Source organism: Narcine bancroftii, chromosome 10, assembly GCF_036971445.1.
Source record: "Narcine bancroftii isolate sNarBan1 chromosome 10, sNarBan1.hap1, whole genome shotgun sequence".
In the NCBI taxonomy this organism is placed as follows: domain Eukaryota; kingdom Metazoa; phylum Chordata; class Chondrichthyes; order Torpediniformes; family Narcinidae; genus Narcine; species Narcine bancroftii.
Window position 1 is genome coordinate 42,423,824 of NC_091478.1, and position 22,441 is coordinate 42,446,264.

The following is a 22,441-nucleotide window of genomic DNA, read 5'->3' on the forward strand; positions in this document are numbered from 1 at the left end:
TTGCCTACTGGGCTAAGATGCGCATGGACTGCCAGACGGCTAAGGTGCAGTGACATGCTTCAAACTGGTGCAATGAAGGTTTGACCATGTGCACGTCGACATCATTGGCCCACTCCTGGTGTCATGTGGGTCAAAATACCTGTTCACTATTGTGGATAGGTTCACTATATGGCCAAAAGCAGGCCCATTGTCGGATTCCTCCACCAAGTCTTGCACCAGGGCACTTGTATGTGCCTGGGAACCTCGTTGTGGTCTTCCTTCCCATGTCATCTCCAACAGAGGTCCACAGTTTACCTCTGCTATGGGACACGCTATCTTGATTGTTGAGAACACAGCTCCATCACACGACAGCCTACCATCTGCAGTCCTATGGACTGTCAAAAGATTCTACGGGCACCTAAAGACTGCAATAATGGCCAGGGACTGGATTGGGCAGGTGAGCTACCCTGGATACTCCTTGTTATACGGACTGCATTCAAGGAGGATCTAGTCATCAGAGGAATTGGTATATGGGGGCTCCGCTCATCGTGCCTGGAGAATTCATATCAGCAACCCGAGGACAAGAAGAGCCACCTTCTGAAGTCCTCGGAAACTGGCCCCGGTTCCCATGTCATGACGTAGCATCACAACATCCTTCATCCCGAGACTTAAAAAGCTGTGAATTTATGTTAGTGCGCAGTGATGCACTGGACCATCCCTGCAACAGCCTTATAATGGTCTATTTAAAGTACTGCAGCATAATGGAATAACCTGTATGTTGGATATAGGTGGGAGATCAGAGACATTTACAATTGATCGTCTTAAACCTGCACACCTAGATCTGGACAAGCCTGTAGCAGTACCACTAGTGCACAAATGAGGGAGATCACCCAAGCACAGCAGGAAGACAGAGACACCAGTGTTCGTGCCTCCAGAAGCCATTTCTTTTGGGGGGCGGGGGTTGCGCCATATGGCGGAATCCATGCCAGGAGCCTGGGGTTTTAAAAAGTGCATGGGTCCAACAGTAAACTGTTGTTTTCCATTTGAACTCAACTCTGATTCTTCATTTTGCACCACAATACAGCGACTACAAACCTTTATAAGACTGGATAGAATTCAGCTAAATACAGGCATGATGCAGAGCTGGGTTGTTTTGAATAATTCTTATGAAAATAAGATGGGATTGTTTTCAGAATGAAGACTACCATTGGCAAATTTGATAGAAATATTTAAGTCATTAATATGGTTTAAAAGCAGAAGGATTACTAACCAGAGAGTACACACTTAAATAATTGGCAAAGAAACAGAAAATTTGTACTACAAAATGTTTTTTTAAAAAAAATCAATTTAAAGATAAAAACATGGTAACAGGCCTTTCCTGCCCACACCACCCAAATGACGAATTAACCTACAAACCCCATACGTCTTCAGAATGTGGGTGGAAACCCAGACGAGCATGGGTGAATATAGACAATGCCAGATTCAAATCCAGGTCACTGGTGCTGTAACAGCATTGTGCTATCTGTGCCACTCATTTTCTCTCCCTTTTTAAATACATGTAGAAGTTGTGATATTTGGAAAGGGTGGCAAAGCTCAAAAATAATTGAAATACTTGAAGGATAAAATTGAAATAGAAAGAAGAATGGAATATTTAATTGGATATTTTTACCAAAGAGTCAGAACTGCTAGAATAGGCTGTAGTTTATGCCACGTCATTCAGTACTTCTCAGATATGAAGTGGATTTATCTGTACCACTTCTAATGTGCTTCCTACAAGAGGGTCAGTGTATTCTATTTGTCCAACTTGTTTTAAATTAAATGCATGTAATCATAAAGACATCTATTAGGAACTTCTATGAAGGAATAGAAACAAGTGCATTTTCCAGTTGTTTCTGAGAAGCAAATATGACCATACAGTTTCCATATTTATCAGTTCTCTGTTAATATATCCTTGCAATGTAGCTGAGGCAAGAAAAACAAATGAGGGTTTTAAATTATGTGAAATAATCCATAATTTAGAATTCATTGATCTTGCTTCGCATCATCACTTCTTTTAAAAATAAGATTTTCGACAAAGTCTTATTGGGAACAGGCCAGTAAAATGTCCAGAACCGAAAGTCCATACCTGAAGTTTATCCTCATAGTTTATATCATCTTTTGACTGTTGTCTTAGCTCATGCGTCAGATGGAAAGACTGTGCTATGTGTTCTGGTGACACAAAGTCTTCAGAAACTTGAATGCAACTGTAAATACTCTGCATCTGTAAAGCACCAAACAGACCACTTTCAATGAATTGACCACATATAATGTTTGATTAAAGGGAGATTCTGACTTGAAGAATAACACCTGCAATAAAGAACTTGGAGATATGCATTGTGGCCTCAGTTAAAAATCAGACAATAGCAATTACAGCTCAAGCTCACAGACTGAGAGAGAAACTTTCATCATCTTTGCTCCTGAAGATTGTGTTCAATCTTCATATGATGGAAGACAAAGAAATTAGGATGTAGAATCATATCGCATTCTTTCCGCCACCTCCACCATGCTGACCGTGATGTTAATCCTATTTGCCTGCATTAGGTTCTGATCCCTCTATTCTTTCCTATCCAAGTGCCTTCTAAAGACAATTGTATCTGCCTCTATCACCTCTTCCAGCAGCTTATTCCAGATAATCATCAGCCTGTGTGGAAAAACAATATCCTTTAATTTTTTTCTCTCTTAACTTAACCATGTGTTCTCTGGTTTTAGACTCCCCTGTCCTGTAAAAATAATTCTATCAATCCCACTTACAAGGTTTTAAACCACAGCTTTCTACATTCCACTGAGAATAAACCCAGCCTTTCCTATCTCTTCTTTGGACCCGAACCCTCCATTCCAGGCAACATCCCAGTGATTCACTTTTGTTCAGGTGTAACCACATCTTAACTATAGCGTAGTAACTAGAATTTCCCACTGTACTCCATACAGTCCAAATGATATTTTGTACAGCTGCAATGTTACATTTAAACTTTTATACTCAATGCCTCAGCTTAAAAAAATGGCAAGCAGACTAAATGCCTTCATCACTACCCTATCCCCTTATGTCAGCACTTTGAGCAGCCTTTGGACTAGCACTAAAATGTATAAAAATTCAATGATCCTGTATACTGGTTTATTTACCTTTCATGATTATGGAGAGAATACAAAACATAACAGTTCCAGGAGTAACGCCACCAAGATCCTTAAAATTTGCTCCATATATCCTACCAGAATTTGACTTTCCAGAGTACATTACCTCACACTTAAGTTCCACTCACTACCACTCTTCCCAGCCTTCCAGATGATAAATGTCCTACTATAATCTTAGAGGAACTTCTTCAGTATCTACAACTTCACTAAATTTTGTGCAATTTGGAAACTTATTTATCAGAGTACCAATGTTCTCCTTCAAGTCATTTTTATATATACAGTAAAATCTCCATTATCCAGCATTCAATTAACCAGGAACTCAAACAACTGGCAAAAAAAGTCAAGGAAATAAATAAAATTTAAAATAAAGTTCTAAGTAGAAGTTTACAATTGTAAAAATAAATGTTCTCTGAAGCAACACATAACCCTTTGGGAGCAAACATTCAACCAGCGGAGCACCCTGCCCACAACAGCTGTTTGAATAAAATGGTATCGCCCAGCATGAAGAGCTGGCTGATGCCACTTTCACCCAAAGTGTCTCCTTATCCCTGCCTGGTAAGAATCTTATCTTTATTGGTATATTATTATGGCTTAATCTGTAAACCTGGGGGTGGGGGGGACACACTTGCGTTGATGTGAGTTGGGTTGTCAGCGCAAGGGGAGGAAATTAATTATGATGGCGGCATGGTTATTGTAGTGGTGAGGGCAACACTGTTTCAGCTCCAGCAACCTGGGTTCAAATTTAAATTTTGTAAGTTACGGGAATTAGTTGATTAAAGTGAACTTTACATAATTAAAGACTACAATACTGATTTTTGTTGGCACAACATCGAGGGGCGAAGGGCTTGTTCTGCTTTACATTTTGCACTGCCTTGTCTTTCAAATGGTGTATTCTTAACGTAGTTGTATTAGTTAGGCAGCTGGAAAATTCACATGTCTGATAGCTGTGATCCCCATAGGTGCCAGATAATGGAGATTTTGCTGTATCACAAACTGCTGTATTACAAATCGGTTTGCACTGATCCACTTATTGCAAACCCAGTTCAAAAAAAATCTACCTCTAACTTCTACCACCTATCACTATGGACCTAGATTGGATTTGATGTCATGTATGCACTGACAATAAACCTGAACTTTGACCTGAATTTGCTGGTAGAGGGTCCTGATTTACCTGACGCAGTGTCCCAGCTGGTATTAAGAATGTATCACCCAAGAACTGCAAGATGGACCAGCACTGTATTCCACATTCTTCATAGAGTCTCTGGCGTAGTTTCTTGTCCAGGTAACAGATCTGTTCATGGAGGGGATCGTGTTCGGATGACTCTTGGCCCAATTCCCCATTAACCTTTTTGAGAAAGTACAAGGTATTTTTTTCTATTACTACTGATATACTCAGACTATCAAATGACATAATAAAGTGATAAGGGGATTTTATATTTCAAAAGTTTACATTATGTAACAATATTTAGAAGGCATAAAAGCAAGGTAAATACAATCAGTCTCAGGATATTTAAATTTTCAATTTTCACAATAAATGATTACATACCTTTTGCAGAAACTCCTTTATTTTGTTGGTGTCTTTGGCTGAAAATACATGCCACAAAGCACCTGGAATCTCATCATTGTCTTTCAATCTCCTTTTTGTGCTTTCATCAATTTCTTCTTCAATTTTCTCCAAGAGAGCTAGAAAAAAAACATTATATGGGATCTTCAGATCATATCACAAGGCATCACCTGCTTGGTTTAACATTAAGCACATTGTCCTGAAAAATTACTTTGCAAACAAGCAATAACCATCTATTAGAAAATATTTAAACAAATCCAACACAATGTGTTACATAGCACATATATGCTCACTCTCATTCTTCTGTGAAAAAACACAACAGATGAAATGGGAAAATATTGCTACATACACGGGTCATTTTAGAGAATAACTATGTAATTTTCTGATTTTTGGGGTGATGCAATGATTGAATCTTCTAAAAGTTGTAATAGTGTTGGTCTGAATATCACAGTAATAAAGGTGAGGTAATTTGCTGCTATTACTAGACAAATGTGACCGCTATTTGCACATGGACAATTATTTCTGAAAAGTGTTTTTAAAGGCATCTTTTTTTCTACGTGAAGTGCTGTTGTGGCCTCAGCAATAGATTGTCACTAAAATAATTGCAGTAAGGTCCATGGCCACATGATATCTCCACAGGAACTTGCTGGTTACACTTTTATGCCTTGATAGTGGTATTAGAGGTGTCTTTATAGGATAAACAAAGGAAAAATATTTTTGTGTATTTAGCTTACATTTGAAGTAAATGGAATATTGGAGAAACAGGTAAGTGACTTAGTTAAACTTTCAGTGTTACTTATTGCCCCTATTCCATTCATTGCCAGTCCTGAGGCATCATGAACTACCCCCTCAATTCTAATTCATTTCCATACTGAGATCATCATCTCCCTCACCCAATTCAGGCCACATGCCTGATTCCACTCCTCTGAATCCCTCTTGCCCACCACAATGCACATTCTCCTTGATTCCAAAACAATTTGGTTGGCTCTGTCCAAAGTTTGAAGCTGGATTTATAACTCTAATTCCCTTGAATGTAATTGTTGATGAGTGATCTATAGCAGTTGTTATAAGCTCACATTTCATTTGTAACTACACTTTAAGGGTTAACACAGGATGCAAACCTTTCATAACAAACCTTTTCACAGTTAAACCATCCACAGCTTGTTGTCACCCAGACAGGCACTGTTAAGTACAAACCATAGACAAAGTTAATGCTTTGGAAGAACAATGGTTGTTATTTCAGGAACAAAGCAGATGGGACACTTGATTTTTGGGGTGGTGCACTGAAAGTGGTGAGTGAGACATGGGATTGAAAGTTATGTGTTTGGGACACTTGAAGAAGCAGGTTTTGATTAATGAGCATCTATACATTTACTGTACACAGAAAAGTGAAGCGACTTTGTGTGAGCCAGACATTTCTCCTTGTCAGGGGAATCAATAATCCACTGTGACCATTGTAATGATCATTTTGATTGATCCATATCTGGGTATCTAACATAAACATACAGAGGAGAATTCTGCAGGGCTAGAGGGATAAAAGGAATATCACTACAAATTTAAACCCATTATTTGAGTGTGCGTGCACCAAATTTGTAAAGACAGTATTTATCTGCTAATTATAAGTAATTCTTTCCAAATGAATTTCAGCATGCCACCTTGGCAGAGTTAAAGATGTATCCGATTTCCAAGTAATTGCAATACATTTTCTTTCTACAGCTAATGCTAATTTAACAAATGTCAATTGATAAATTGATAGTTTCATTCAGGATTTGTACCTTCAATATTTCCTAATTTAAATTTTTTTTTTAAATCAGGATTTAATGGAAAAACTCCTGCATCTTGTTCCAAAAAAATTACATGTAGTCACCCAAAAAGGTCTCACATTGGGACAAGACCATGTTGGGTGTATAAAAGATCCTACATCTTCACCACACCCACACATTGATCTGATAAATCTGATTTCAATCTATTTAACTTCTGTGGTGTAAGATATAATTGATGTAAAAAATTGTACTGAACTAATCTACATCTTAGTCATACAATCCCTACACAAATTTTCCCACATTTGTCTACTGTAATATTCAAATCTATTTCCCATCTCTGCCTAGATCTAAATAATCCTAATTTAGGAGTTCCTGCTTGTAATAATAAATATAAAGAAATATATTTTTTAACAGTCCCATTCCAAATAAGAAGTTCTACCTCAGTACAGCTAGACAGAAACATTGTTGTTCCCAACTTATCTCTCAAATACGTTCTTAACTGAAAATAACAAAAAAGGTTATCACGTAGTATAGCATATTTGTTTCTCACTTGTTCAAATGACACTAATTGACCACTTTCATAACAATCTTTCACATTTAACAATCCCTTTCTGGTACCATATATTTAAGAACTGATTATCTATTTAAAAAAAACCAAGAAAGGATTAATCAATGGCATTTTAGGTGATATAGTCCCTCCACCAATATCCTGATTTATTTTATTCCAAATATTAAGTACCTGTAAATGCTTCAATAGTAGCGACTCTTTATCAGGAACCAACAGTTTTTACTCCCATTTTATATAAATTGCTCTGCTTTCTTTTCTCCTATTTTATTCAATTCTATATTAACCCATGCAGATTTTCTATTTTTTTTTAATCCAGGAATCTCATCTGCGCTTCTCGATAATAATTCCTATAATTAGGAACCTGTTGTTATTCCAATTCGTATTTTCATGTTAACTTCTCTATAGCAACTCTTGCCATTTAACCTTTCCAAAGAAATCTCCTTATTTAATTCTTGAAAAAATTTTTTGAAGTATTAATATCACTAAAGTCTGAAAAATATATTGTATTCTTGGAAATATATTCATCTTTATACAATTCACCCTTCCAACTAAAGTAATAAGGCAAATTTATCCATTTTTTTTTAAATTTCCTCAATCTTTTTAAGTAAAGATAAATAATTCAATTTATATAAATTAATCAAATTACTATCTGTACGTATTCCTAAAGATTTAAAACCTTCTTTTGGCCATTTAAACTGCGTATCTCTTTGGCACTGAATATAATTACCTGCTGTCAAAGGCATAATTTCACTTTTAATCCCAATATTTGTGCATAGTTGAGGTTAAATTTATATTTGTAAGATGTTAAGTTAGTAATTATTAATAAAAATATTGTTTTAAAAATAACATTGTCTTGTTGAATTTTTATTGCTGCTGGTCTGTTATGTAATAGTTAAAACAAATTAGAGACGATAACAAAAACATTTAAGCACTGCTCTGAAGCCATTTTTTAGAATTGCAGTGAGAATTGATCAAGTTGTCATGTATCAAAAGCCAGGATAATACTTTTGAAGATCCCCCTTCTGAACCACCCCCTCTACCACCATTCTCACCTTCCTTTCTCCATCAGATTCCAACACTAGCAGCCTTTGTTCTCCTAATCATCCACCCCATCTTCCTTCACCTAATTTATTTGGTTTTTTTCCTTCTCTGCCAATACTCTGCCTTTGTCCATCATGATTCACCCCTGCTTGATTCATGAATCCCAAGTGAGGCCCTGCCTCACCCCTCCCACTCTGTCGACCCAATGAGTTCCTCCGGGAGTTTGTGCTTAGCTTCCATTTTGAATTCATTGGTCTGTTGGGATTAATGCATTGTAGTGGTCAATATTCTCCAAACTATTCTGATAAATGTTACAATTCTCTAATGAGAACTTATTTTTATGATTGCTAATGCCTCTCTGCTGAAAAATGATGTGCAATCTACCTTTGTAATGCAGGTAATTGAACAAGTGCTTTTACTCAAGTGTTCGGTCACAGTTCTATATTTTATAAAAGGCCATTGTTGTGATTTGTAATTAGCATGAATTGAATGTGCTTTAGGAAAGGAGACTTCTTAATAGCACAATCAAACCACAGGCAAGACAAACACGAGATATAGGAAATATCTTCGTTTTGTTCACTCACCTATTCTTCTGTCAAACTGCTCTTCCTTACCCAGTGCTTTTCTTTTTGTTAGTAACCGAGAGCCAGTCTTTTGCCCAAGAACTAGCTTTAAAATTCAGTCAGAAAGCCAATCATCAGTCACTGATTTTATACAGGACGAGAGAGTAATTTCCATCTTAAATCCCTCCATTCTAAATCCCATATTACTTCTTCCACACAGTTCTGACACGCAGCAAGCCAAAGCTGTCAGCTTTTGTTTACACATTAGCAATTTATTTTGCCTCCTTGGCATGTCACTAACATAAAACTGTAAAATATCTCTTCCTCAGCACCAGAGAGAAAAAAAACCTACATCTCCGTCCTGATCTAGGGGAAATAGCTTTGATAATGCTTTTTTGAATTTAATGTGCTTCCCTGACCAAAACAGCATTTATGTTGCACACACAAGACATCATCACAATGTTACATTCCTTCCCCATTTTGATCCGGTAACACGGCTCGCCCTGCTTTTCCTCTGATACTACCATATTTGGCGGATAAAAGCTGGGTCTGAAATTACCCGCTAATCCCCCTTCGATGCGTTTACACAGATAAGTGAAGCGTTTGAACAGCGGATTATACCTGGCTTGAAGACTCAGTGTAAAAAGGGTATTAGTATCATCTGCAAACTTGCTGATTCAATTTACTACAATACCATCCAGATCATTGATAAAAGGCAAAAAATAATGGTCATTGCACTGATCCCTGAGACACACCACTAGTCACAGGCCTCCAGTCTGAGAAGCAATGATCCACCAATCTTCTCCCATCAGCCATTGTCAAATCCAGTTCACTACTTCTCCATGAATACCTAGTGTTTGAACCTTCCTAACCTCCCATGTGGGACCTTGTCAAAGCCCTTACTAAAGTTCATGTAGACAACATCCACAGCCTTTCCTTCATCAACTTTCCTGGTAACCTCCTTGGAAAACTGTATAAGATTGGATAAAGCCATGCTGACTATCCCTATTCAGTTTCTGACTATCCAAATAATTCTATATCCAATGTCTTAGAACACCTTCCAATAATTTACCTACTACTGACATCAGACTCACCAGCCTATAATTTCCAGGGTTACTTTTGGAGACATTTTTTAAACAACGAAACAATGTGAGCTACTCTCCAATCCTCTGGCACTGGAGGGCATTTTAAATATTTCTGCCAGAGCCCCTGCAATTTCTACAGTAGCCTCCCTCCTTCAAAGTCCGAGAGAATATCTTGTCAGAGCCCTGGGGATTTATCCACCTTTGCTTGCTTTAAGACAGCAAGCACTTCCTCCTCTTTAATCTGTATAGATTCCATGATCACTGCTTGTTTTCCTTACTTCCCATGACTCTGTCCCTGTTTCTTGAGTGAATACTGAAGAAAAAAAAAAATTATGATCTTTCACATCTCTTTTGGCTCCATTCAAAGATGATCACTCTGATCTTCACAGGGACCAATTTTGTCCTTTATTATCCTTTTGCTCTCAATATACTGTAGAAACTTGAGATTTTCCTTCACATTGTCTGCCAATGTGGTCTGGTCCGGCCCTATACATAAGGGACCAAATCGCCACAGTAAGCAGCCTACATATGACGGCTCAGGGACTGCCTCCTCATTGAGGAGAAGCACCAGAGTTAAAGAGCGGACTACGGGAAGCAAGCACCACTCCTGATACTGTGCACTGAATCACTCCCTTGAGCCAGCACAGCGGGTGGGGGTTTTGCAGTATTGTTTTTGTAGTGTGGTCTGTTTGAATAAAAAGTCAGTTACTGGTCCAGTCAGCTTTGTGCAGACATATTCCTTTTCTCTTCGCAGCGCCACCATACAGTAGGCGCCATAGTGGTGACCCCGCATAGGTTTCATAGGTTTGAGTCCTACCAAACACCTACCATGGAGCCTACTAGCTTTTCAGCAGCTGCTGAAGCTGCTGGTGACGAATCTGCCGCAGTTGCGGCCATTTCTGCACCACCCCGGCTATGGTGAATGCTGTGGGCATCAAATTGCCGCCATTTTGGGCCAACCAGCCACACAGTTGGCTGCAACTAGCAGATGCACAATTCGTGTTAAGAGGCATAACTGCTGAAGACACCAAATTCTGGCACGTTTTCAGTGCTCTGGATCCAGTCACAGCAGCAAGAGCCAACTCTTTTGTGAACCACCCGCCTATGGAATGCAAGTATACCCTCTTTCGTCAGTTCTTACTTGACTCTTTCGAACTCAACCACCACGTACTTAATTCACAGGGCCTAGGGGACTTCAACCCCTCCAACCTTCTGCAGGATATAGTGTGGCATTATCAGTGGACACACCAAGTGTTTTTGTTTGAAGGCCTATACTTGTTGAAGTTGCCAGTTCATGTTGCCTCAGCCATCTCTAATATGGACTTTGCTCACCTAAACCTCATGGCTAAGGAAGTAAACTGGCTTTTCCGAACCTCTCAACCAGATTCAATCCATGTCCAGCCTATTTATGCAGTGGATGCCATCACACCAGCAGGGAATACTCCTCCCCCTCCTTGGCAGCTGTGCAGCCACAGCGTAGCGACTGTCCCGACAAGGCTACTGGTAACTGCTACTACCACCATAATGCTCGATGTTGTGTCCCTCCTGTAATTTCCCCGGATCCACACCTGGCTGCATACCTGGAAATGAGCAAGCCAGCCATCATTAGTGGCCTCGGCAGTTGACACCAGAAAGGGCCTCCTTTACCTATGGGACCTAAAGACTGGAAGACACTCGTAGACACTGGTGCCGAGATCAGCCTCATAGCACCAACATTCTTTGAGCAGAGAAACAACCCCTAAGGTTTCACCTTACAGACAGCCAACGGTTTTATGATCCCCAACTACGTAACTCGATTCATGACTATCCACACCAAGGACACAGTTTTCCGATGGGAGGGCACACTCGCATCCATGGGTCAGAACCTCCTGGGGAAGATTTTCTGCAGGCCAACAAACTGCTGGTGGATTTGAGCAGTTGCCACTAGTGAACGCAGCAACCTTCCAGGTTTTTCCCCTCACCGTACACCAACAAAATTTCCAGCCAATAGGAGTCCATACCTCCAACCGGAACGAGTACACATCCCAACTGGCCGATTTCCCGTCGCTGCTTGCCCCGAATTTCTACGACGTGGAACTTGCACACGGTGTGCTACACTTCATTGAGACCTCCGAACCACCAGTTTACGTGAGGGCAAGACTACTTCCCCAGGACAAGCTCCTCCTGGCCAAAACCGAGTTTGCAGCCATGAAGGAGTTGAGTATTGTCAGCCGTTTGAACAGCCCTTGGGCCTCCCCCCTACATATGGTCCCCAAAAACTCTGAAAGGTTGTGGCTGTGAGAAGACAACCAGCAGTTAAATGACGCAACAGTGCCAGAAATGTGCAAGATTTCGCTACTCAACTCCAGGGAATTCGGATCTTCTCTAAAGTCAATTTGGTTAAAGGATATCATCAGATCCCAATGCACTCCGATGACATCCCAAAGACTGCCATCATCACCCTCTTTGGACTTTTCGAATTCGAGCGTAAGCCTTTTGGCCTAAAAAATCCAGCCCAGACCTTCCAGCGCCTTATGAACATGGTGACTCAAGACCTGAAGGGAATATTCATCTATCTAGACAATATTCTCATCGCCAGCCACAACACAGGAACACACAAGGCAGCTCTTCACCAAGCTTCATGCTCATGGGTTAACTATCAACCCAGCTAAATGCCAGTTTGGCCAGGACACCATCAATTTCCTGGGACATCATATCACCAGCACAGGAGCCACACCACTGCCTGACAAGGTAGAGGCAATCTGGAGTTTTCCCAAACCAACCTCTCTCAAGACACTGCAGGAATTCGTAGGGATGGTGAACTTTTATCATCATTTCCTCCCAGGAGCAGCAGCTATCATGCAACCACTATTCATCCTCATCAAAAGGGCGAGAAGACTCTCTCCTGGTCCACTGAAGCACTCCACGCTTTTGACGCAACAAAAACAGCACTATCTGAAGCCACCTTCTTGGCCCACTCAGACCCAGACTCCCGTGTCATTGATGATGGACATCTTCGAGAGATCGGTTGGCGCAGTACAACAGTGGGTCGATCAACAATGGAAGCCAGTTGCTTTCTTCAGCAAGCATCTAAGTCCACCTGAACTCAAGTACAGCACTTTTGATAGGGAGATGCTGGCTCTGTACCTGGCCATAGACTATTTTAGGTACATTCTAGAAGGGCATACACAGACCACAAACCACCAGTGCATGTGCTGGGGAAGATCTCAGACCCATGGTTAGCCCGATAGCAAGGCCACTTTTCCTATATCTCGGAATTTACTACAGACATCCAACACATCGGAGGGACGTCCAATGCAGTAGCAGATGCACTCTCACACCCAACAATTTCCAAGGTTATGGGTGGTATCAACATGGCCAAACTTGCCAGGTACCAAGCCAAGGATGTAGGCACGCATGCTTACCACAAGGCCATTGCAGGACTGCAGGTCTAGGAGTTTGCCCCAGAACCAGGAGGACCACTACTCCTTCGTAACATGTCCATTGGGTGCCCAATGCCCATCCTTCCCACTGTTTGGAGATGCCAGGTTTTCAACCAAGTGCATGGACTTTCGCACCCCTCCATCAGATTGACGATCCACCTCGTCTCAGATCGCTTCATATAGCGCAGACTTTGCCATAAAGTCTCTCTCGGCGAAAACCTGCATATAATGTCAACGTGCCAAAATCCAGCGACACATCAAGGCAGCGTAACAGCGTAACCCCTCCCACGTATGGAAAACAGATCCCATCATATCCACGTGGACATCGTAGGACCACTGCCAATCAGCCAAGGGATTAGATATCTGTTCACTGTGGTCGACCAATTCACACACTGGCAGAGGCAATTGCTATGCCAGCCTGTGACACACAGACTTGCGTGCGAGCATTCATGTTGCAGTGGGTCGCTCGTTTTGGCATCCCCTCACATATTACCCCTGACCTAGGAGCCTAATTCACCTCTTCACTGTGGTCAACACTATCAAAATTCTGTGGTAGCCAGTTACACCACACAACTGCCTACCACCCACAAGTGAATGGACTAGTGGAGCGCTTTCACCGCCATTTCAAAGCTCGACTCCAGGGCCCGAACTGGATGGACGAACTCCCATGGATCCTGCTCGACATCCGCACAGCACCCAAAGAAGACCTCCCCACTTTATTGGCTGAAAGAGTCTACAAGACGCCCATTGCCATTCCAGGTGACCTCCATTTCAGCTCCACTGAATCTCAACCCAATGCCATGAACATTCTGCAGCTTTAAAGGGACAGCACAGCCAACCCACGCCCACTCCCTACTACCACACATGGCACATCACCCTGCCATGCCCCAGAGGATTTTAAAACTGTGGATTTTGTATCCGTCAGGAAAGGCCAGCCAGGAACCCCTTTACAATGCCCTTACGATGGACCTTTTAAAATGCTTAAAAGGGATGGGATGGTTTTTATTCTGGACATTGGGGGTAGACAGGACATATTAATTATGGACCGTTTGAAACAGGCCCACTTAAGATGGCATGGAACCTTTCCCTGCTCCTCAGTTGCAGCAATGTGGCCGCCCTCCTAAAGACTCTAAAACAAAGACTGTGAGAACTGTTTGCAACTCTGAGGGGGGTGGTGCAGCAGTCTGGTCTGACCCCATACACAAGGGGTCAAATCGCAGCACGCAGCCTACACACAACAACGCAGGGACTGCCTCCTCACTGAGGAGAAGCACCAAGGTTAAAGAGCGGACTGCAGGGAGCGAGCGTCGCTCCTGAGACTGTGCGCTGACATCACTTCCTTGAGCCAGCGCGGTGGGTTTTGCAATATTGCTTTTATAGTGTGGTCTGTTTGAATAAACAGTCAGTTACTGGTTCACTCGGCTCGGTCCAGTCATGTTCCTTTCTCTTTGCAGCACCACTGTACAGTAGGCGCCACACCTCGTGTCTTTTTTTGCCGTCCTGATTTCTTTCTGGAGGTTTTTCTTGCATTTTTGTACTTCTCAAGTGGCTAATTTGCTCCATGTTGCCGATACCTGCTGTACACCTTTCTCTTCTTCTTAACCAGATTCTCAATATCCATCGGAAATCAAGCTTCCTTGCTCCTGCTAACCTGGCCTTTAATCCTGACAGGAACATAAAACGCTGTACTCTCAAAATTTCACCTTTGAAGTTCCTCCACTTACCTCGCACGTCCTTGCTGGAAAACAACATCCCAATCCATGCATACTTGATCCTTTCTAATTTCTTCAAAATTACCCTTTCTCCAATTTAGAATCCCAACCCGAGACCCAGACCTATCCTTTTCCATAATTAACTTGAAACTAATGGCATTATGATCAGTGGACCCAAAATATTCCCCTACAAATACTTCTGTCACCTGTCCTATCTCATTCCCTAAAAAGAGATCCAGAATTGAGCTCTCTCTAGTTGGTACCTTTATATATTGATTTAAAAACTTTCCTGAACACATTTGACAAACTCCAAGTCCCAGTCAATATGTGGAAAATTAAAATCCCCCATTATCACAACCTTAAGTTTCCTGCAGCTGTCTGCTGTGTCTCTACAGTTTTGGTCTTCCAATTCTCATTGACTATTCGGCAGTCTATAAAACAACTCAATAAGCTTGGCTATCCTTTTCCCTTTCCTCAGCTCCAACTATATAGCTTCAGGAGACGAGCCCTCTGGTCTGTCCTACCTGAGCTCAGTTGTAACATTTTTCCTGACAAGCAATGCCACTCCTTCTTCTCTCACCCCTCCCCCCACCCTGTCTTTTGTGTCTAAAGCAACAGAAGCCTGGAACATTGAGCTGTCAGTCCTGCCTCTCCTGCAACCAAGTTTCACTAATGACCACAATGTCATAACTTCACGTGCCAATTCACACTCTGTCTTCCTTTCCTTCAATATTCCTTGCATTGAAATAGACGCACTTTAGAAAATTTCCACCACTTCTAATGGTGCGTGAAATTTTCACATCATCTTTTCCCTCCTCCACTCCTTTATCTACTTTGGCATTCTGGTTCCCATCCCCCTGCAAATCTAGTTTAAACCCACTGGAGCAGCACTAGCAAACCTTCCTGCAAAGATATTAGTCCCCTTCCAGTTCAGAAGCCAACCGTCCCAGCAGAACAGGTCCCACCTTCCCTGGAAGAGAGCTCCCAATGATCCAGAAACCTGAAGCCCTCCCTCCTGCACCACGTCTTTAGCCACATGTTAAGCTGCATTATCCTCCTATTACTAACCTCACTAGCACATGGCATGAGTAGCAATCCTAAAATCACAATCCTGGAGGTCCTGTCCTTTAATCTAGCATCCATCTCCCGAACTCTCCTTGCAGACCTGTTCACTTTTCCTAACCACATCATTGCCCCCGATATGGACCATGGCATTTGGCTGCTCGCCCTCCCTCCTGAGAATGCTGTGAACTCGATCTGAGATATCTCGGACCCTGGCACCAGGGTGGCAACATAAAACCCAGGATACTCAATCTCTTCCGCATAACCTCTTATCTACCCCTTTAACTATGCAATCTCCTATCACTATGGCTCATCTCTTCTCCTCCCTTCCCTTCTTAGCCACAGGACCAGATTCAGTGCCAGAGACCTGATCGCTGTAGGTTGCACCTGGTAGGTCGATCTCTCCAACTGTATCCAAAATGGTATACTTTTTATTGAGGTGAACAGCCACATGGGTGCCCTACACTGCCTGCCTGTTCCCTTTCCTTCTGACTGTCATCTATCTACCCTCCTCCTGCCTCCTATGTGTGATGTGTTCCTGTAACCAGTCTATTACCCCCTCTGCCTCCCGAATGATCCAGACTTCATCCAACTCCAGCTCCAATTCCTTAACTTGGCTTGTCAAGAGCTGCAGCTGGATGCACTTCTCGCAGATGAAGTCATCATGGATACTACTGGCTTCCCTGATGACCCACATTCTGCAAGAGGACCATTCCCCTGCCTTGGTTGCCATTCCCACCTTTTATGATTAGAGGAACAAGATATATGATACATAAAACCTGCCCTTTCCTGTGTCTACCTGCTGAATCGTTTTTGTTCCTTGAAAAAGGTGGCCCTTTCTTCAACTCCGAAGCCTGCGGAGCCAAAGCCTCACACTCTGACTCATTCTACTCCGATGATGACCTCTTTAGATTAAGGATTTGTAAAACACATTCACTTAAACTTTATATCAACACATTTTGCTTAAATATGGTTAACCATATAACCATTTACGGAGCGGAAACAGGCCATGTTGGCCTTTCAAGTCCGCACCGGTTCAATGAAAATGAATCTTTAGATCTTTTATTCTGAAAAATCAGGGATGTAGAGTCTTTGAATTTTTTTAAGACACTTCAATCTGGGAAGCTCATTCACTTTACATGATAAAACACAAATAAATCTCATCTCAACACTAATAAATTAGCATTTAATTACTTTTAATATTGTTGTTAAAGTTAAATAGACAGAATGACTAAACATTGCAGTAATGATTCATTAAATAAATCAGTTTACAGACCCTTTGAGAACATTACCTGCTCTGTGATTGTTTCCATTCCATGTTGGTACCCCAACATAGACAAGGACATTGACTACATCAGCAACATCCAGATGGAGGAGAGTTGTTCCATATTCTTTAACCGTTGACGGTCCTGTAAATAATGTAATCATTTATATATTAGACCTTCCATGGAAGATTTTTTTTTGTATCTTGCAGAATACTTCCAGCTTACCATAAACACTGTATAATTTTGGTCCTAAATCTGGTCGAACAAAGAAATTTGGTAGCCGGGATGCCAGATTTAGATATCCTTCGGGTTTACAATACTGTGGAAGTGGTAAATTTTTCATGAAGTCATCATACCTTAAAAAGGGAAAAAAAGTTTATTTATTCTGCATTTGAAAAGAAAAAAATTACAATACATAATGTCTCAAAGTGATGGAATACAAAGCAGGACGGATAAACAAATATGTTTTTAATTTCAGTGCAATGTTATTTAAAATTCACAAAAGGAGTAAATTCTGTATCAAATCATACCCATTGTAAAATACAACCAGGCATTTACTATAATGTCACCCTTTCTATTCTATTGCAATTTTTTGAACACAGGTGAAGTTTAGTACTATTTTTGGTGAACTGTAGAGAAACCTTGACTTCACTTTGCGGGGAACTTCTTTCTTTGGGTCTTAAAAATAGTGTTGACCTGGAAAGACTGCAATGCAAAGAATTGCTGGAATCTTGAGCAAACAATGAGAACTCGCAGGCACCATCCATGGAGAAGTGTGAACAGTCAACATTTCGGGTCAGGCAGTGGAGAGCCAGAAAGGGGCCAAGAGTTGATAGAATACTAAATAAATGAAGATGAAACATGTGGAGTGACAGGTAGGGGAGGACACCCCCTACACGTGTCTTTACCTCTCCAGTCTTCATTTGCCCAACACCCAATCATTCTTGACCCTTTCCCAGCTCTCCACTATCACTTTTTATGCTTGCTTTCTCTCCTCCTCCTTCTGTCTCAATCCAAAATGTTGACAGTTCATTTCTCTCCATGGATGCTTCCAGACCTGCTGATTCTGCCAGCTTCCTCCATAAAGTAACCATCTTCAACATCATCCCCTCCCTGCCCTCCAAACTTACCTTCAGTTTATCTTGAATCTCTGAAATGTACGCATACTCCTGGCATTTTCCCCAATCCTTTTGCCAGAGGGTGCCATACTACACCAACCAACTACTAGGTTGAGGTCTACCCATTCCCCTGCAGCTCTTGACCTAAAATTAACAGCACCACTGATACCACTAACATCAACCAAGAGACCAGGCTCTACATTCTCTAGCCACAGGGCAAATGGATGACATCCAAATACAAGGTATGGAAGGAACATTTGGAATGTACAAAATATGCAGTTGTAGCACGCGCGCTACAGAACAGAGTGGAAGAACAATACACACTTGATGCAGATATAGTCAAGACTGCTTTATTGCTCTCCATGCCCTTGCTTATATAGGGCCAGTTTCCTGCCACTGGGCCTAATTATCCCATCGTTGCTGGCAGAAGTGACATCAACATCCGCTGATTGGTCTGTGATTTCACCGCGCGGGCTGTCAGACATGAAGAAAGGCAATTAGCTTGCGTGGGCTTTGCAATAGTGCCATGGTTGACTGCCATTATGTGTGTCAGGTCACCTTCCAAGTAGCAGGCCGCTAAACAGTGAGATTTAATGGGGTCTATTTTGTTCCACCATACACCTGCCCTTCTAACACACTCTAAAAGGCACATAGGAATTTCTCTTCATTTACACACATGAAAACACGAAAAACAGTAAGATGGTGTTAAATGGCTCTTTCCTACACGTTTCCACCCCTTTGATTTTGAAAGTATCAAGGTTTTGCAATTCCTTTTGCACAATATTTCTTAAGCTGGATGTTTATTATGATTCATACATTACTGATTTTATGGATACCACTACTGACATAATTACTGAGTGGGAAGATGGTAACTGCATATGTCATGTAACTACAGGTTGCCCTTTACTGACATAATTACTGAGTCGTAAGGTGGTAACTGCATGTGTCATGTAACTACAGGTTGCCCTTTACTGACATAATTACTGAGTGGGAAGGTGGTAACTGCATATTTCATGTAACGACAGGTTGCCCTTGACTGAGATAATTACTGAGTAGGAAGGTGGTAACTGCATGTGTCATGTAACAGCAGATTGCCCTTTACTGACATAATTACTGAGTAGGAAGGTGGTAACTCCATGTGTCATGTAACTAACTACAGGTTGCCTTTTACTGAGATAATTACTGAGTGGGAAGGTGGTAACTGCATGTGTCATGTAACTACAAGTTGCCCTTTACTGAGATAATGACTGAGTGGGAAGGTGGTAACTGCATGTGTCATGTAACTACAGGTTGCCCTTTACTGAGATATTTACTGAGTGGGTAGGTGGTAAATACATGTATCATGTAACTACAGGATGCCCTTTACTGAGATAATGACTGAGTGGGAAGGTGGTAACTGCATGTGTCATGTAAGTACAGATTGCCCTTTACTGAGATAATTACTGAGTGGGAAGGTGGTAACTGCATGTGTCATGTAACTACAGGTTGCCCTTTACTGAGATAATTACTGAGTGGTAAGGTGGTAACTGCATATGTCATGTAACTTCAGGTTGCCCTTTACTGAGATAATTACTGAGTGGGTAGGTGGTAAATAAATGTATCATGTAACTACAGGATGCCCTTTACTGAGATAATCACTGAGTGGGAAGGTGGTAAATACATGTATCATGTAACTACAGGATGCCCTTCACTGAGATAATCACTGAGTGGGAAGGTGGTAACTGCATGTGTCATGTAACTACAGGTGGCCCTTTACTGAGGTAATGACTGAGTGGGAAGGTGGTAACTGCATGTGTCATGTAACTACAGGTTGCCCTTTACTGAGATATTTACTGAGTGGGTAGGTGGTAAATACATGTATCATGTAACTACAGGATGCCCTTTACTGAGATAATCACTGAGTGGGAAGGTGGTAACTGCATGTGTCATGTAACTACAGATTGCCCTTTACTGAGATAATTACTGAGTGGGAAGGTGGTAACTGCATATGTCATGTAACTACAGGTTGCCCTTTACTGAGATAATTACTGAGTGGGAAGGTGGTAAATACATGTATCATGTAACTACAGGTGGCCCTTTACTGAGGTAATGACTGAGTGGGAAGGTGGCAACTGCATGTGTCATGTAAGTACAGATTGCCCTTTACTGACATAATTACTGAGTGGGAAGGTGGTAACTGCATGTGTCATGTAACTACAGGGTGCTCTTTACTGAGATAATTATTGAGTGGGAAGGTGGTAACTGCATATGTCATGTAACTTCAGGTTGCCCTTTACTGAGATAATTACTGAGTGGGAAGGTGGAAACTGCATGTGTCATGTAACTACAGGTTGCCCTTTACTGAGATAATTACTGAGTGGTAAGGTGGTAACTGCATATGTCATGTAACTTCAGGTTGCCCTTTACTGAGATAATTACTGAGTGGGAATATGGTAACTGTAAGTGTCATGTAACTACAGGTTGCCCCTCACTGACATAATTACTGAGTGGGAAGGTGGTAACTGCATGTGTCATGTAACTACAGGGTGCTCTTTACTGAGATAATTACTGAGTGGGAAGGTGGTAAATGCATGTGTCATGTAACGACAGGTTGCCCTTTACTGAGTTAATTACTGAATGGGAAGGTGGTAACTGCATGAGCCATGTAACTACAGGTTGCCCTTTACTGAGATAATTACTGAGTGGGTAGGTGGTAAATACATGTGTCATGTAACTACAGGTTGCCCTTTACTGAGATAATTACTGAGTGGGAAGGTGGTAACTGCATATGTCATGTAACTTCAGGTTGCCCTTCACTGACATAATTACTGAGTGGGAATGTGGTAACTGCATGTGTCATGTAACTACAGGTTGCCCTTTACTGAGATAATTACTGAGTGGGAAGGTGGAAACTGCATATGTCATGTAACTTCAGGTTGCCCTTTACTGAGATAATTACAGAGTGGGAATATGGTAACTGCATGTGTCATGTAACTACAGGTTGCCCTTTACTGAGATAATTACTGAGTGGTAAGGTGGTAACTGCATATGTCATGTAACTTCAGGTTGCCCTTCATTTACATAATTACTGAGTGGGAAGGTGGTAACTGCATATGTCATGTAACTTCAGGTTGCCCTTCATTTACATAATTACTGAGTGGGAAGGTGGTAACTGCATGTGTCATGTAACTACAGGTTGCCCTTTACTGAGATAATTACTGAGTGGTAAGGTGGTAACTGCATATGTCATGTAACTTCAGGTTGCCCTTCATTTACATAATTACTGAGTGGGAAGGTGGTAACTGCATGTGTCATGTAACTACAGGTTGCCCTTTACTGAGATAATTACTGAGTGGGAAGGTGGTAACTGCATGTGTCATGTAACTACAGGTTGCCCTTTACTGAGATAATTACTGAGTGGTAAGGTGGTAACTGCAATACGTCATGTAACTTCAGGTTGCCCTTTACTGAGATAATTACTGAGTGGGAATATGGTAACTGCAAGTGTCATGTAACTACAGGTTGCCCTTCACTGAGATAATTACTGAGTGGGAAGGTGGTAACTGCATGTGTCATGTAACTACAGGTGGCCCTTTACTGAGGTAATGACTGAGTGGGAAGGTGGTAACTGCATGTGTCATGTAACTACAGGTTGCCCTTTACTGAGATATTTACTGAGTTGGTAGGTGGTAAATACATGTATCATGTAACTACAGGATGCCCTTTACTGACATAATGACTGAGTGGGAAGGTGGTAACTGCATGTGTCATGTAAGTACAGATTGCCCTTTACTGACATAATTACTGAGTGGGAAGGTGGTAACTGCATGTGTCATGTAACTACAGGTTGCCCTTTACTAAGATAATTACTGAGTGGGTAGGTGGTAAATACATGTATCATGTAACTACAGGATGCCTTTTACTGAGATAATTACTGAGTGGGAAGGTGGTAACTGCATGTGTCATGTAACTACAGGTTGCCCTTTACTGAGATATTTACTGAGTGGGTAGGTGGTAAATACATGTATCATGTAACTACAGGATGCCCTTTACTGAGATAATCACTGAGTGGGAAGGTGGTAACTGCATGTGTCATGTAACTACAGATTGCCCTTTACTGAGATAATTACTGAGTGGGAAGGTGGTAACTGC

General features: G+C 41.5%; 1 protein-coding gene across 8 annotated transcripts in view; it reads right to left on the reverse strand.

The window, feature by feature from the left end:
- The window catches only part of jmjd1cb (jumonji domain containing 1Cb), a 251,954-nt gene that overhangs the window by 12,409 nt on the left and 217,104 nt on the right, over positions 1-22,441 (reverse strand). For 7 of the 8 annotated variants that reach the window (XM_069900764.1, XM_069900771.1, XM_069900765.1 and 4 more), the window contains 5 exons: positions 17,418-17,548; positions 17,220-17,336; positions 4,694-4,830; positions 4,319-4,492; positions 2,105-2,239 (listed from right to left, as the gene is read on the reverse strand). In XM_069900764.1, the coding sequence (XP_069756865.1) occupies positions 2,105-2,239; positions 4,319-4,492; positions 4,694-4,830; positions 17,220-17,336; positions 17,418-17,548 (694 nt within the window). Of the gene's footprint in view, positions 1-2,104; positions 2,240-4,318; positions 4,493-4,693; positions 4,831-5,846; positions 5,894-17,219; positions 17,337-17,417; positions 17,549-22,441 lie in introns of those variants that run through there. The other variant, XM_069900769.1, reaches the window with a different exon arrangement.